At 35.0% G+C, this 16,302-nt stretch overlaps 1 protein-coding gene across 6 annotated transcripts in view; it reads left to right on the plus strand.

Annotated features, from left to right (window-relative positions):
- C2CD5 (C2 calcium dependent domain containing 5) overlaps positions 1–16,302 on the plus strand; it is an 83,500-nt gene that overhangs the window by 47,893 nt on the left and 19,305 nt on the right. For all 6 annotated transcript variants that reach the window (XM_054591332.1, XM_054591334.1, XM_054591335.1 and 3 more), the window contains 5 exons: positions 378–492; positions 3,033–3,128; positions 6,214–6,405; positions 9,337–9,523; positions 12,760–12,924. In XM_054591332.1, the coding sequence (XP_054447307.1) occupies positions 378–492; positions 3,033–3,128; positions 6,214–6,405; positions 9,337–9,523; positions 12,760–12,924 (755 nt within the window). The remainder of the gene's footprint in view (positions 1–377; positions 493–3,032; positions 3,129–6,213; positions 6,406–9,336; positions 9,524–12,759; positions 12,925–16,302) is intronic.

Below are 16,302 nucleotides of genomic sequence, written 5' to 3' on the forward strand. Positions count from 1 at the left end.
TATGACGCATAACATGTTCTCTCACTGAGGTGAGATATAAGATATCCTCTCAGTTTAAGATTAGAATCTGGAAAGTCTGGGTCTACATTTTAAGTTGTATCTAATAAAATACATCTCTATAGATGTCCCTTAAAGTAATAAAGCAAACAGAACTGGGTGGTTTATTTTCTAGCAATCAAGTTTAAAGTGTTAAACTTTTGGAAAAGTAGCATTAAATTAAAATGTTAAGCTTTTCAGAAGTAGTATTTTAAGGATGTGAAGTTTTAAGATACATTATAGAAGAGTACCTTTTTGCATTCCAGAATGTTTTAAACATTTCTTTTCCATATAGACAATGTGCTATTGAGTAGTAAACTGATTTAAAATTTATTTTTCAGATGAACCAGAAACTCGAGATGCGTGGTGGGCAGAAATCAGACAAGAAATAAAATCACATGCTAAAGCATTAGGCTGTCATGCTGTAGTGGGCTACAGTGAATCAACTAGCATCTGGTAATGATAATGACAACTTGCTTTTATAGATGCTGTAATTTACAGATTGTCATCTGAAAGATGAAAAGCTTTATGAAAATACAGAGAGAATTAGTGGAGTGATCCAGGATCATGGACTTTAGAGTATACCAGACTGAGGTTCATATGCCACTTTTGCCACCGAATTGCTGTGAACTTTGAGAAGTTACTCTACTCCTCCAAGCCTCAACTTGTGCATTGAATGAGAATATGATACTGGCACAGAGCAAGTATTAACTCTAAGCCGATTCTTCTCCAGTTTGTGACTCCGCTGACTTCTTCCTCTGGGATCTTTGAAACCCTTCATCTGTTATAAATGAACTGCCTGGTGTCTTGAAAGCTCATTTGTAAACTCATTCGATCTTCATCTACTGTTACTTAACTTTCTCAGGCTTATGACTTATCCTTCCTAACTCTGCCAAGTAATGAAGGGACTTCCATGCTCTTAGTTCTCAAAGCCTTTTTTCTAACCCATTTCAGTTGAACAACCTCTTCTCCTCTAAAGTCCATGTCATTCCACAGTCCAGACTGCTTCACCTCCAAAATATTCTGCCTTTCGTGCTTCCTTCTCTGCCATCTTCTCCAGTCACATGCGAGTATCTCCTTCTATCACCCTGGCACTGTACTTTCTCGTTCTTAAGTCCTCTGTCCCCACCTGACTTTCAGCCGTACTTCGTACCTCATTAACTCAAAACTGTTGCCTCTTAAAATTTTGAAACTGGAAGATTTCATTCTTGGATCACAACTCAGTATTTTTCCGTCATACCATTTGCTTATGTACACCTGGTTTGTTTTGGCCTTTATCTTAACCAAGTTCTTTACTCAGGTTCTGACTTGACTGACCGTCTGCCGCTCTTGAACTCTACTGTCAGCTCCTTCAAAGGTTTATAAAAGAAACCATCTAGAAACTGTTTGACCTTCTGCTCTCTTATTTTCCACCTTCTGTTCTTAGATAATTCCTGCTGCCATCTATTACATGGATAATTCTCTTGCACATGTGGTGATCATTATTGTTAGAAAAAAAATTAGACTGTAGTAAATATGGATATTACTGAGCCATGCCTATTTTATCTTTTCCTTTGCAGTCTGTGTGGTATCCCCGTGAACTGTCCTATTTCCATTGTAGTTCTACTCTTGTGAAACTACTACCTTTATTTTGCTTATCCTGCCTTGCTGCCCCATTCATGGATTTAGTGTCACACACTGTCAAATCTTGCTTCATTCATGGATATGGTTTTAAAAGACATAGTTCTTGCCATCAGATTCACATTCTACCAGAGAATTAGGATGAGTATACACTTTATGATAGAGATGTCCCAAGATGAGTCAGGATCCCAGAGGGCTGGAGATTAGAGCTAGGATTGAAAGAAAGTGTTAATGAAGTATCTGAAGCTTGAAAAGAATCTTGGGGGATGAGTATGAATTATATAAATGAAGAGAAGAGGCATAGGACGAGTAGTCAATACCAAAAGAATAGCATGTGGAAAATGTCAGAGGTATAGGTTCAGTGTGGCTGGATATAGATTACAGGTGCAAGATATACAGACATGGGTCCAATTAATTTATTTAGAAGTTTGAGTTTATCTGACACAAATTCCTCTAGACCTCAAAAAAATCTTTGTATTAAATCCCATCTTTACTAATTGTTTTCTAACCCATCCATCCTACTATTACTGGGATAAACTCTTTGAAATTCACTTCTGCTCTTGTGGCTCCTTGATTCAGTGCCTTTTAGTGACTCCATGATATTTTTTCTGACATTCTCACTACCCACTTAAACATTTTAAGGCTGGCCTCTCTACTCAAGTGACCATTTCTTTCATGTCCTCTTAGGCTTCCAATCCATTTACACTTTGTTTCCAGCTTTTCATCCCTAGGCTGCTACTTTTCTCATTTGCTTTGTGATCTCATTCAATAATTGGGTTGATGGTTTACTTTTATGGCTTTCAAATTGGGTGATATGTAGTAAAGACTTTCAGAGAATTCTTTTGAATATCAATTTTTGCATAAATAAAAAAAGATGTAGTTTAAGCTCCATTTAGTATATTTTAGATATTTGTTTCAGATACCTTTTTGTTACTATTTTTGTTAAGCTATAGCAATATAGGTATTTGCATAGTTTGCTTTTAGAATAATTTAAATAAAATTGAATGTGCATTTAAAGAGAATCTTAGTATATTTTAATGAGTTATCACCTGAATCAGCAATATAATTTGTTACTACTTTTATTTTTGAAACATTCCAGTCTTTATCAGCTTTACCATAATTTAACGTAATCTATTGTCATTAATATTGTACTTTATCTTTTACAATTTTTAAGTAATAAAGAATTCTTGCCCTGTCCATTTTATCTAACATTACCTTACATCTATTTCCTCTCCTAGGTTTAGGAGGTAATTCTGTGATATTATTAATATTTAGTAGAGTCAAACCTGAATTTAAATGGTCACCCTTGTTATAATTTTCCACGCTTGGTCTGAAAATATTAACTTGTTTGTTTGCTTGTTTGTTTTCTCTTATAGTGAAGAGGTCTGTATCTTATCTGCGTCTGGCACGGCAGCTGTACTGAACCCTAGATTTCTGCAGGATGGCACCGTGGAGAGCTGTCTGGAACAGAGGTTGTCATGGCAGCCTGGCTTATAAGGGCAGAGAAGGGAGAGGTTGACATTTTTTCTCTCAGAGCAGTGATAGGCCTTCTCTCTGAGGGTGGGTTACAGTGGTACAGCATAGAGATCGGGACGAGGCACTTTGCTGAGTTTTACCGAAGTCACAGCGACAGAGAAATACTGGGATCTGCACTCTCTGACATGTTATAATTTCTAGTATCTTAGGAAGTGACATGTATGACTACCAACTGAAGAGTTCCAAGGACACATTGTTTTTTGTTTGTTACAGTATAGAAATATTTTCTTTTTTTCTTTATTTTTTAAATTTAAAAAAATTATTGTATTTTTCCATTACCATTTATTTCTTACATCCAAAGCACAAAAAGGTCATGAAACAATTTTTATAAAGTAAATTCTTCATTTATAAAACAATCAAAATACTATATTACACCAAAATTATATATAAAGCTTAATGGAAAATGAAGTATACCTTTAATATATGTAAAAGAGAAAGTGAACAAATGAGATAAAATGAGATTACTTTTGGGTTTATTTGATTATCAGTTCCTTTAACCTGCTAGCTTTCAGAAATGCTTTTTGTAAACAGATGGAATTATCAAATATATATGCAAGAAAACTGTTAGTTTGGTATCAGAGTCTACTTGGATAATATAACTCCACAGTATATGTATTTACTTTTCAAAAAATTTTTTCAGTATTAATATACAGGGTGGGGCAAAAGTAGGTTTACAGTTGTGAGTACATAAAACAGAGTTTTGTTTATTTTTAAATATTAAATTTATTGAGGTCACATTGGTTAACAGGGTCATGTAAGTTTAGGTGCACATTACTACTATGATACATGATCTGTATGGCCATTAGTATATGAAAAGATATTCAACTTCACATAATTATTATGGAAATGCAAATCAGAGTTTATTATTATATTAATATTTATTAATGGTATTATTTTCCATATGAACAACTCTAAACCTACTTTGCCCCATCCTGTATTAGTCTGTATTAAGGAAGAAAGCAACAACAAAAAGTCCCGTATGTGAGCAAATTTAGTACAAATTTTCAAGTCTCTATATAACAAAGAAGGATATTCTAGTTCTGGTAGGCAAACAGAATACCTTGGTTAGTGTCTTCTTTTTGTTAGTATTAAAAATGGATTTTGACCATAATATATTCCCAAGCATAAAAAGTCACCATAAATAGGAAAGTGAAAGTCAGATATATGAAGTATATTAAGCGATGGAACGTCCTATAGAGAAACAGATTTTGCCTGTTCTGGCTTGGATGGATGCAGTGCGTTCTCTTGTATGGCAGCCCGTGTCCTTTTATCTGCTATAAAATTATTACTGCTTACTAGGGAAAATTTGAAAAACATAGGAGAGTAGAAAGAAGAAAAAATTCCATATCATCTCAATAGTCAAAGACAGTCCCTTTTGTACATACTTTCATAAATTTTAATACTTTTTTGCCTGATGTTATACCATTTATGTTCAAATTTCTGTGAGGTGTTTTTTTTTTTATTTTTAAAGCTTTTATTTATTTATTTTTGGAGAAAGGGGCAAGAGAAGGGGAAAGAGAGGGAGAGAAACATTAATGTGTAGTTGCCTCTCATGTGCTCCCCACTGGGACCTGGCCTATAACCCAGGCATGTGCCCTGACTGGGAATCAAACCACTGACTCTTTGGTTCACAGGCCAGCACTCACTCCACTGAACCATACCAACCAGGACCTTGTGAGGTGTTTAATTAAAGACTTCCGCAGTTTATATCCTTTTGGTCACCCCTTGTAACACGTGAACTTGGATTCAAACTTCTGGCATTAGAAGTTGAGGTCCACTGCTTGGTACTTAGTGTGACTGAGCAAGTTACTTAGTATCTCAGGTTGGTTTCAGGTCATGTGGAACTAGTTTTTGTTGTTGTCTGGTGGGTGTTACATTGGTGTGGGGCAGCATGTGTGTTTATAGTTTTCTTACTTCTTAAAAAAAATTAAAAGAGCCTTTCTAGGTATTGTTATTCCCATTTTATAGGGGAGGCTCTAGGAGGTTAAATAACTTGTTCAGGGTCACAGTTTCAGATATGTCCGATTTCCCTGCTACTTCTTATATACTAGAATTTTATATCAGTAATAAAAGAATACTCTCTGGGAGTTAATTAAGGTGATTTAGAGGGTTATTGTGAAGATTCAGTGAAATAAAGTATAACAAAGAATCTGCAGATAGCCTGACTTCTAGTAGGTATAATAGGAGTTTCCTTCCCTTTTAAAATTTGTCTACTACTCAGTTTCAACTTGTAAAGGTTGCTTTAGGTTATGGAGAATTGAGAGCCCACATCTTTCCAGAGCCATGGAGGACAGGTCTAGGTAAAAGTCTAGGATTCTCCATGAAGCTTTCTCTGTTTCCATATCCATTCTCCTGACTTCCTCAGATTTAATGAGTGAAAAATACTTAATCATTCTAAAATGAATTCATAAACAGCATATTACAACAGATACTTTGCAATGAATGGGAAGGTTGTGGGTTCATATATGATTTATGTATGATATGTATGCTTATGAAACAGGTGTTTTGACTCAAGTGTTAAAAACAGTCATTGGAAACTAGAAATTTTGAGGAGTGCCTATGTTTGACTGACTTTTTTCTTTGTTTGTCTTTAACCATAATTTTTTTCATATTGTTTGTTTTCTAAAAAATGTTTTTATTAGAAATTTAAAAATTGTATGTATATAATATCTGTCATACAGTAAGAAAATGCCACCCTCATTGTCTAACCATTTTTTTTTGTTGTTGTATCCCAAAGAAAAAAACTTTGAAATAGTAGTGGTTTTTGTCAGGCGGTAAGTCATTGCACGTACAAATTGATGAAAAATCATTCTTTAATTGTGTAAGCCTTTTTTCTCATATGGTTCTCATTTCATGGTCTTTTTGTAATTCTTATCAGTCATAGCGGTACTCTTACAACCTACTGTGGTAGAAATTGTAATATAGTTTATTTATATACAAGTACTATGTATATAATACATGCTTTTTAAAAGAAGCATAGAATTTTCAAGAATGCCTATTTTTCTTAATATATTCATATAGGCTAGAAGAAAATTTGCCTGCAGGCTGTGGATTTTGCCATATACCATATGATGAACTGAATATGCCATTTCCAGCTCATCTCACATATTGCTATAACTGCAGGAAACAAAAAGTTCCTGATGTTCTTTTTACAACTATAGACCTCCCAACAGATGCAACAGTTATTGGAAAAGGTTGTCTTATTCAAGCAAGGTATGTTTGTGGAAACAACATTTGGGGTCTCTGGAAGAGCATGGGGTATTGAGCCAAATAGACCTATTTTCAAATATCTGCTCTTGTTTCCTACCTGGGATCCTGGATAGGCTGGGCAGTTCTATCTGAACCTTGTATGTTCGTGTATGGAAAATTAGGAGGAAGAATACCTTCATTGTAAAACTCAAGTGAATTATATTTGTTTTAAACATTTAAATTCTGTGTAAATTTTTATTATGATGATGATTATAAATTAACCTGTTGAAGGATAGGGATGTGACTCAGTATGCTTTAATGACATTAAATATGTATTACATTTTGGAAACTGACATTTTTCTTTTAAAGAACAATACTATGTAGTGTTCCTTTTTTTACTTCATGTAGCTGTTAATAGTTTCTTTTAAAATGTACTGGAGTAGAAATGCTAAATTGTGGTAGCATTAGACTACCACATTCCTCTTTCCCCCCCCCCTTCCATATTTTATATCCACCCCCAAATTTTTAACCCCAACCCCCCCTTTTTAATCACCTACCTACCTTCTCATTCACATTTTTATTCCACCCCCCCCCACCCCAAAACCCACCCCCCCCCCCCCCCCCCCCCCCCTCATTAGACTTTCCACTGCCTCCTCTATGTCTGTTACTTTCTCTTCTGTATTTTCTTTCTTTTTGTTTCTCTGTGCTATACTTTAGGTACTTTCTTACCTGTCTTTTAATTATTTCTCTCTTCAGCTGTCTCTAATATGCTAATAAACCTAATAATTTGAGTGTAAATTTTTGGTAATATATTTTTTATAGCTAGAAGTTTTATTTTATTCTTTTTCAAACCTAGTATCCCATGTTATAGTCTGACTGATTCTGTAATTAATAATTTTAAAATCGGAAATCTTTTTGTGTTTTCTATTGTTTCTGCTGGTTCTTGTTCATTGTGTTTTGTTTCCTCTGACTGTGAAAGGTTCACAGGAAGTTACAGAATGAGACAAAGAGTCCGAGTCCCTTCAGTCACTTTTCCTCATTGATGACATCTTGTACAGCTATTGTGGAGTATCACCTAGGAAACTGACATTGATATAATACTGTTAACTATATTAAAGATTTAGTTTTTACAACTCCCACCACAATAAAGACACAGAACTGTTCCAGTCCACAAAAGAACTTTCTTGTGCCACCTCCTTACACTTATGCCCCATACAGCCCCTTGCCTTGGTCTTGTGATGCTTTTCAGAAGATTTAAAAATAATATATATTATTTATATGTATTGTATGTAAATATATAAAATATAAATAATATATTAAATATAAATATAAATAATATATAATGCATTACTTTATATAAATATAAAATAACATTATTTTTAAATATAAAACTGTTTTTATATATAAATATATATATATTTTTTGTTTGTTTTATGTAGGAGGGGTTGGTCTCCATCAGCAGTTCTCACAGTGTGTTTCCAGACCTAGAGAGAACTTACAGAAATGCAACTTCTCAGGCCCCACCTCAGACTTATTAAATCAGAGACTTTGGGGGGAGCCTAGTAATTGTTTCTTAACTAGCCCTTCAGGTGGTTCTGATATAAGCTAAAGTCGGAGAACTCCTATAGGAGCCTGGCTTGCCAGTTTGGCGAGTCTCTCTTTTATCTTCACTGCTTCCTTTTTACTCCAAGCCCTCATTGTCACTCACCTAAATAGCTTCTTGTCCGCTATCCCTACATCAGTTCTACCATTGTAACTCCATTCTCTGTGTAACAATATAAATGATGTTCTAAAATACAACTTGGCTCATGTTACTTCTTAAAACCTATTCGGGGTTTCCTATTGCTGGCAGAATAAAATCAAAGTTCTTGCCGTGACCCGTGAACCTCTAACATGATCATGCCCTGCTCACCTGTACCCCGCCCATACTGCTCTCACCCTTGCTCACTTCACTGTAGCCACGGTAGCCTCCTTTCGGATCTTCTAACATGCCAGCTCCGTTCCGTAACTGTATTTCTCCAGTTCTCCCAGTTCCATCCTGTCTTTAAGGTCTCAATTTCAGGTGTCATCTCTCCTGTGAGGTCTTCTCTCTAGTTTTTCCCACTTATTTCACCTGGGTTATTTTCTTCAGATACCTGATTCTTAAAATCTGAGGTTGCCTTGTTTTTGTTTATTCCTGCCCCCGCTACTGAATTATAACCATGAGAACAGAGACTTTGTCAACATAACCATGAAAAATGGGACTCTGTATTTTTTTCATTGATTAGTGCTCACCACCTAGAACAGTACCTAGCACATGATAGATTTGTATTTTTTTATTGATTAGTGCTCACACCACCCAGAATAGTGCCTAGCACATGACAGATACACCAGTTTTATGTTTTTATAAGTTTATGTATTTTTAACAGATTTTTAAAAAATTTATTTTATTTTTTTAAGATCTCATTTATTTTTAGAGAGGTGAAGGGAGGGAAAAAGGGAGAGAAATATCAGTGTGTGGTTGCCTTTCATGTGTCCCTTACTAGGGACCTGGCCCATGCGAGTGCCCTAAGACTGGGAATCAAACTGGCGACCCTCTGGTTCACAGGCTGGCACTCAATCCACTGAGTCACACCAGCCAGGGTAATACAAGTTTATATTCTTCTAATGAGTAAATTAACTTTTTCCTTTGCTGTCCATTTGTTATATGATCATGTGGAGTTACGAAACCTAAGATTTTAAATTATATTCTCTGATGATTCTGATCAGTATTTAATACTTCATTTCTAGAAATTTTGAGAGTGTTGCTGAAATAGATTTTCAGCAGAAACATATACAGCAAAAAAATGACAGATTATTAATATAACTTAAGCCCATATTTTTTTTAAGCACACGTTCAGAAAGTTTTAAAAATTGGACATTACTTAAGGTGGTACCAAGAATGTTGTCCACTGACTAAATTATTGTTTTTAACAGGTTATGTCGCTTAAAAAAGAAAGCACAGGCAGAAGCAAATGCCACAGCTATCAGTAATCTGTTGCCATTTATGGAATATGAAGTACATACTCAGCTAATGAATAAACTAAAACTTAAAGGAATGAATGCTCTATTTGGGCTGAGAATTCAGATCACAGTGGGTGAAAATATGTTGATGGGCTTAGCGGTAAGTTTATGTATTTTGTTTTTGTTTTTGTGATTCCTGTTGTTTTATGTGATTCAAAAATTCTTTTAAAAAGATTTATCTAAAGAAACTGACATCAAGACTTTTAAGGGTTGGAGACCTAAGAAACAACAAATCTGGTGATAGGCTTTCAAATATTTTATTTTTATATTTAATTATAAAATTATTGGATATTGTTATTTTAAATTGAATTAATAAATTATGTAAAATATCTATTGATTTATATTTATGTTATCATTAAATTTTTATATTCTAACCATAACCTCAATATAAATCAATAAATATTGATTTATATGAATAAATTATGTTACCTTATATTTTTATATTCTGACCATAATCTCAATATGACTAAAAATTATCATGTGCAGCTTGTTTAGTAAGTTGGCCACCCACCGTGGTAGTGGATTTTATTGTTGTTAATATATTGATAAAACAGGACTTTGCCCTCTTGGAACTATTGAGATTTGAGGCTGGATAACTCGTTGTTGTAGTGTGTTGTCTCACTCATTAAAGGAGGTTTAACAGCACCTCTGGCCTCTGCACACTAGACGCTAATAACTTCCCTCCACTATGACAACAGAAAAACATCTCTAGACATTACAAGATGTCCTTTGGGGGGCAAAGTCATTCCTGAGTGGGGAGGACTAAAATAATCTCTAGTTTTAGTGCAGAATGTAAAACAATACCTGTGAGATGCTGCCAGCTGTTGGACAGGGAATTAAACTTCATTATAAATATACACCTGTGGCCAGAAGACAGTAGAAAATGCTATAAAATATATTTCTTAAGTCCTGATAAATTGTAAGGCAGTAGGAAGCTCTTTGTCTCAACTTCATATTTACCTTCTTTTGTTAGAAAACAAGTTCTGACTAGAAAGTTGTCAGCATGGTAACAACAGCTGCCTTTATAAATAGCCTGGCACCCAGAGAACTAGATGTCTGTAAAATATAGATTGATCGGGTGGAATCTGAGCAACAATATTTATGGAAATCTTCTCATAGTCTAGATACTTTACTAGCCAGAATTTTTGTTTGTGTCACTGGTGCTTTTTAATTAGGAGTTCTGTGCCATCTTTTGGAGACATGCATAGAAATTTAACTCCAGAAGTTTATGGAACTTGGATTCTTTTTCTTAGTATCCATTTGTACATAAAATGCTAAATTTTTTCTTGCTTCATCCATTTTTTTCTGTAAGAGCAAATACGGAAATTTCTGTTTGTAGGGGATAATTGTATGGTGATGATAATTATATAATTACAATTTTTAATGAGGAGTTTGTAATGATTAATGAAAGTAATCTGATTTATATTCAAATATTTGATATTGAGATTAACTTGGGGAAAAACTATTCATTATGATTCATTCATATAAAAACTCACATGCTTAACAAGGACCTAACATAAATGTATAAATAGGGCTAAATACAAAATGGTAGTTATTGGTGGACATCTGTGGGAGCTAAGAGCTTGATTCATATTCAAAGTTTTAAGGAACGTGCCAGCTGTGTCACACACTTTCGGAAGGCGGAGCCCCAGGAAACTATTATGTGGTCCCAGTATAATTCTTCAGTACTTGCTTCAAAAACTGCCCTTTCCAATTCTTACTAATCTTTTCTTTCTTGATCACTAGTGCCACTAATTATAGCTGTTTGGAATTTTGATCTTTGTATGTGTTTTAGTTTGTGCACTTAAATCTCAAGGTCCCAAGAGCCAAGAGTAGCTACCATGATAGTTAATCTCTGATCAGAATGCTACTGGCTGCCTGGCACTGTGCTACTACAGAAGAAATGTAATATTATCTTTGTTTTACAAGAAGAGAAAATGGATGCTGTTGATAGGTTGAAACTTATCCAAAGTGATACAGTTGCATGTACTGGAACTGGATTTCAAACGCAGGACTTCCTAGTTCTAGAATCTCTGTTCTCAACTATTCTGGGCTGTTGCCCCATCAACGACTGCTGTTCAAAAGTGTTAGAGCCCTGGCTGGTGTGGCTCAGTGGATTGAGTGCCGACCTGCGAACCAAAGGGTCACCCATTAGATTCCCAGTCGGGGCGCATGCCTGGGTTGCAGGCCAGGTCCGCAGTGGGGGGCATGTGAGAGGCAGCCACACATTGATGTTTCTCTCCCCCTCTCTCTCCCTCCGTTCCCCCCTCTCTAAAAATAAGTAAATAAAATCTTTTTAAAAAAGTGTTAGAGACAGTGCACTAAGGCTTCATATGGCACAGAGGGTATTCTCAGGTTGAGCATTAGAAACTGGGTCATAGGTGCAGCCGTGCATGCTAATGAACAAACCAGGACGGAGAGCTTCTGAGGATCAGTTTCATCTACTGCACGGACTTCATCATAGGGTATCGTACACTTTTAAGGATGGAATTTTATAAAATTGGCAATTAAATTTACAATAATAAATTCAAAATACCCAAATATCCACAGCTTTAAAAATTGTTTTCTTTTTTCCCCCATCTACTTCTTTGATGTTAACTATTTGATGTTTTTACTTCTGTGTATTTTTGTACTGCTTATATAAGCATATTTAAACATAAACACACAGAGGCGTGTGGAGTGCATGTGTGTGTATATTGTTTTGTATCTTCCCTAATAGTTTTCAGTACTAATGGTGAATAGTACTGTTACACAGTCAAAAATTAATAATCACTTAATTAAACACTTAAATATGCATCAAGTGAAGGTCTCTTTCTTGGTAATTATGGAGGTATCATGGTCTAGTGAAAAGTTCTTGGATTTCAGAGTGAAAAACAGATTCAAATCTCTTCTCCACATTTATTGACAGTGTCATCTTGAATAAGTTTCCTATTCTTGCACTTCTTGCACTTACCTTTTACTTTTGCTACGGAAAAGGCAAATTACCTACTCTTTCATGCAAAATTTACTTTTAACAACTTTTCATCTTTTTTCCTAAACTTCTTCAATGCAATTTATTTTTTACAGTCATAAGGTAAAAATTGCACAGTACGGTTGGGTATGCAGTGAGAACTAAACCCCCTGTTAGACTGCGGCGCCCCCTTCCCCGGGTTTTCACCGGCAGCATCGCACTCGTTACCAGTTATGTTTGTGCTGTGCCCTTCCACGTGTGTCCTGTGTATCCACTGATTGTCTTTTTCCTACAGGCCAAAGAGCACATTCCTGAATGTGAAAACCTAAGGACTGTTATTCTTTAGACTTTTTTTTTTTAAATTACTTCCCTTTTGTTTTTACAAGTCGGCCACGGGTGTGTATTTAGCAGCGTTACCGACGCCCGGTGGGATTCAGATTGCTGGGAAGACTCCTAATGACGGCTCCTACGAACAGCATATATCGCATATGCAAAAGAAGATAAACGACACGATTGCTAAGAACAAAGAGTTGTATGAAATCAATCCTCCAGTAAGTAAACTAAATCTACACTGTGAATACATACGTTATTGTTTAGGTGTTAGTATATTTTTAGGTTATCTTATTTTGGACATTACAGATTTTTTTTCCCACTGCTTAGATTGGCTTTCCTCATTGCTCTTTTATTCCCTTGACACCCATGTTCTAAGGTCTTCTTTTCTGGGGGGCTGACTGTCACCACCCTATTTAAGAACTGTAACTCTCCTATTAGTTTTTGGTACTTCCTATCCCCTTTTTTTGTCTGTTGCTTCTTACTTTCAGGAGAATGAAGCTCCGTGGAGACTGTGTCCCCAATGTCTAGAACAGTTCCTTCTGGTATTTTTGATGAATACTTATTGAGTCACTAAATAAATGGCCTGAAGTGTTGTTTTCTAATAAACAGAAATAGTCCTTATCTCCGGTAAAAACGGTGAAAGAACAGTTTTGTTGTTTTAATTTTGGCAGTTTTCTTACAATTTTCCTGCCAGTGATTTCCAGTCAGTCTTCTCACCGACTCCGCGGTCAGTATCGTGATGCCTCTTACTCCACAGATGCCTTATAGCCATAACCTGAATTGGAGGAAAGATGGTTTGGCACTAGAATGAAACGATTTGTTTTTATGAGTCCCTGATAATGAAATATTTCTGTAAAAGGAAAGCGTTTGGATAACATTATTGTTGTCTTTTTAAAGTATTTTACTTTTGAATTTTGGTTGGCTTTCTGGAATAGTGTATCTGAATTCCAGCTTCAAACTTACAGCTTTCTAGCAGAGTTGTTAAGCTGGGGGGAATTTTAAGGGCATGACCTACAGCTACACAGTACTGTCTGGTAGACACTGGTTGTACGTGGCTGGATGTGTGACTAGTCTAAATTGAGATGTCCTTGCGATAGGTGTAAAATATATGGTACATTGGATTTTGAAGGTTAGTAAATGAAAAAGAACATAAAATATCTTATGGGTATCTTTTATATTGTTTTCACATTTCATTTGTATCTTTTTTCTGTTATTACCTATGAAGCTTGCTGTATATTTCTATCGAATAGTGTTGATACAGAGCTTCTTTAAATTCATTGAAATGTTAATGTGTTAAAATAATATATTTACTTACATAGCCTTTGTAAAAGCTTTCCATGCAACATTTTATTGACTGCTTGTTTGCTCTAGTTATTTTTCTTTTATGATTATACATTTACTGTATATTTAAACATCTACTAATAGTGTTTATTACTGTTGGGGACAGTAATTTGCAAAGTTGTATACTAGGATTCCATATATCGGTTCTAATTGATACCAGCTGAACTCTTGCATAACAGTGCTTATCAACTCTGTCTTTCCATCCCGACCACACACAGGACCTATCTCTTCCACTGTGTTTCTGTCATACCTGTATTTGTTTTTGTCATAGTGCCCATTACATATTATTACACTTCTCTTCCTTTCCAAAATGTAAGCCCCTTGAATATGGAGACATATTAGAGGATGTGAATTAAATAACTTCATCCATCCAATGAATATTTATTGAGCTACTGTTTTAGTAGTACATTTTAGAGGAGAGAATAAACCTTTTATAAATTAAAAAATTTCAGCCTATGTGGATATCATATGTTGAATGTGACTGTATTTCTACGAGAGGACTAACCAATTTATGACTATTATATGGTTTTCCTTAATACAGATACCTTCTGCATTATAGTCTTTTAGAATAACATCTCAGAATTTGTTTTATAAAGTCAGTGTACTAAGCCACTACTCATATTACAGCTTTGTGTTTTTGATTTTCTAAAACGATGTATGCCCACCTTGAAAATGTGAATCAGAATGTTTCTTACCTTAGGAAGGTGGCCCTAGCTGAAGTGAATGCTGCTGTTTGATTTTTTTCCCTCAATATATTGAGAAATGTTTCTAATGCAGAGGTGCAGTACCACTTAACTGGAGATGGTTAAGTCAACCAAAGGCATCAAAATACAGGGCAAAACTCTAATTTGGAATAACAGTACCAGAGGTGAAACTACATTATGAATCTAAGATACCCAGTCAAACCGTGGTTCTCGAATGTCTCTCATCTTGAACAATTCAGTTCTCGAACACCATTCTGAAACGAATTAAGTTCAGCAAATGAGGTTCCACTATATTAAAGTTCAGATAGTTACATGTATGAGGTCCATGATAAAATTCGGTATTTAAACTACTATAAAATTATTAGAAGAAATTTAATACTGAAAATTATTAATAATATCATACATTATAAAAATTATGTAATATAGTTAATAGATTATAAAATTAATAAAATATTGTTAAATTATATTATAAAATAATATAATGCATTATAAAATTATTAAGAGAAGTTAAAACCAAATTTTAAACTGCTATAAAATTATTTTTAAAAAGGTGGTTTCTCTTGGGAAGAATGTTAGTCAGAGTCAAGAGACCTTATCTAGACAAGTTCTTCACTTATTAGTTTTCAAACCCAGGCAAACCACTTTACCTCTGAACTGCATCTCTTTCTCATTTTGTATTATTATAGTAAGTACCCTGTCAAAGTTATATAGGGCAGGTTAATTTGGAGTGCACACCATATAAATGGGTGTGAAAGTACTCCATAGATAGCTATGTTATGAAACTGTGTGGTGGTAGTCTTATGTAAGATATGCGCTAGCAATGAACATTTAAAACTATATTTTTGAAAAGCTTTTTCTTACAACTTTAAAAAAAAAAAAGTGGGTCTGTTACACTAACACTAAGCTATGCCTTTTGCATTTGTGCTCACATATCCACATTTTCCCAGTACTATTTTTTGCCAACAGATAGAACTTCTAGTTAGCTCTGATCTTTAGTTATATAATGGGAAAAAGTTTATGAACCCACGTAGGCTTGCACCATACAGTGACCTCAAAAAGATCATTAGAGCAACTACCAAAGTTTATTTAGCTTTATAAGTTACAGAGCAAATACATGTGTAATGTATGTGTTACATATACATACATGCATACATCTCTTGTATTCCTCATTTGACTATGTGGAGCTTTGGAAAATTACCACTGGATAAGAACAGATACAGAAGAGTAGAATCATTTGAAGGCATACATTTTTAATTTTTCGTGGACTATTAAGACTTTAAAATGCTGAGCAGAAGATACCTCTGAGCGGCAAGGCTTGCCAGTTCCCTACGCACTACAGTTCCCTCCTAGCACAGTAGATGTCCGCAGTGCCTCCGCCTGTCTGTGGCAGTTGTGTACACGTGCTCTTGAATCTGTGTGTCAAGGCTGCCATTCTCAATTAAAGGGCATACATAACTCTAAAAGGTTAATTAGCCATAAAGTTTATAAGTAAGTACAGACTTTAAATCTATTTTACAGCTGTCTACCCACAGGTAGTTTTCTGTTATAAAA

Source organism: Pteronotus mesoamericanus, unplaced genomic scaffold, assembly GCF_021234165.1.
Source record: "Pteronotus mesoamericanus isolate MK-2021 breed Mesoamerican mustached bat unplaced genomic scaffold, CSHL_Meso_final scaffold_21, whole genome shotgun sequence".
NCBI classification, from domain to species: domain Eukaryota; kingdom Metazoa; phylum Chordata; class Mammalia; order Chiroptera; family Mormoopidae; genus Pteronotus; species Pteronotus mesoamericanus.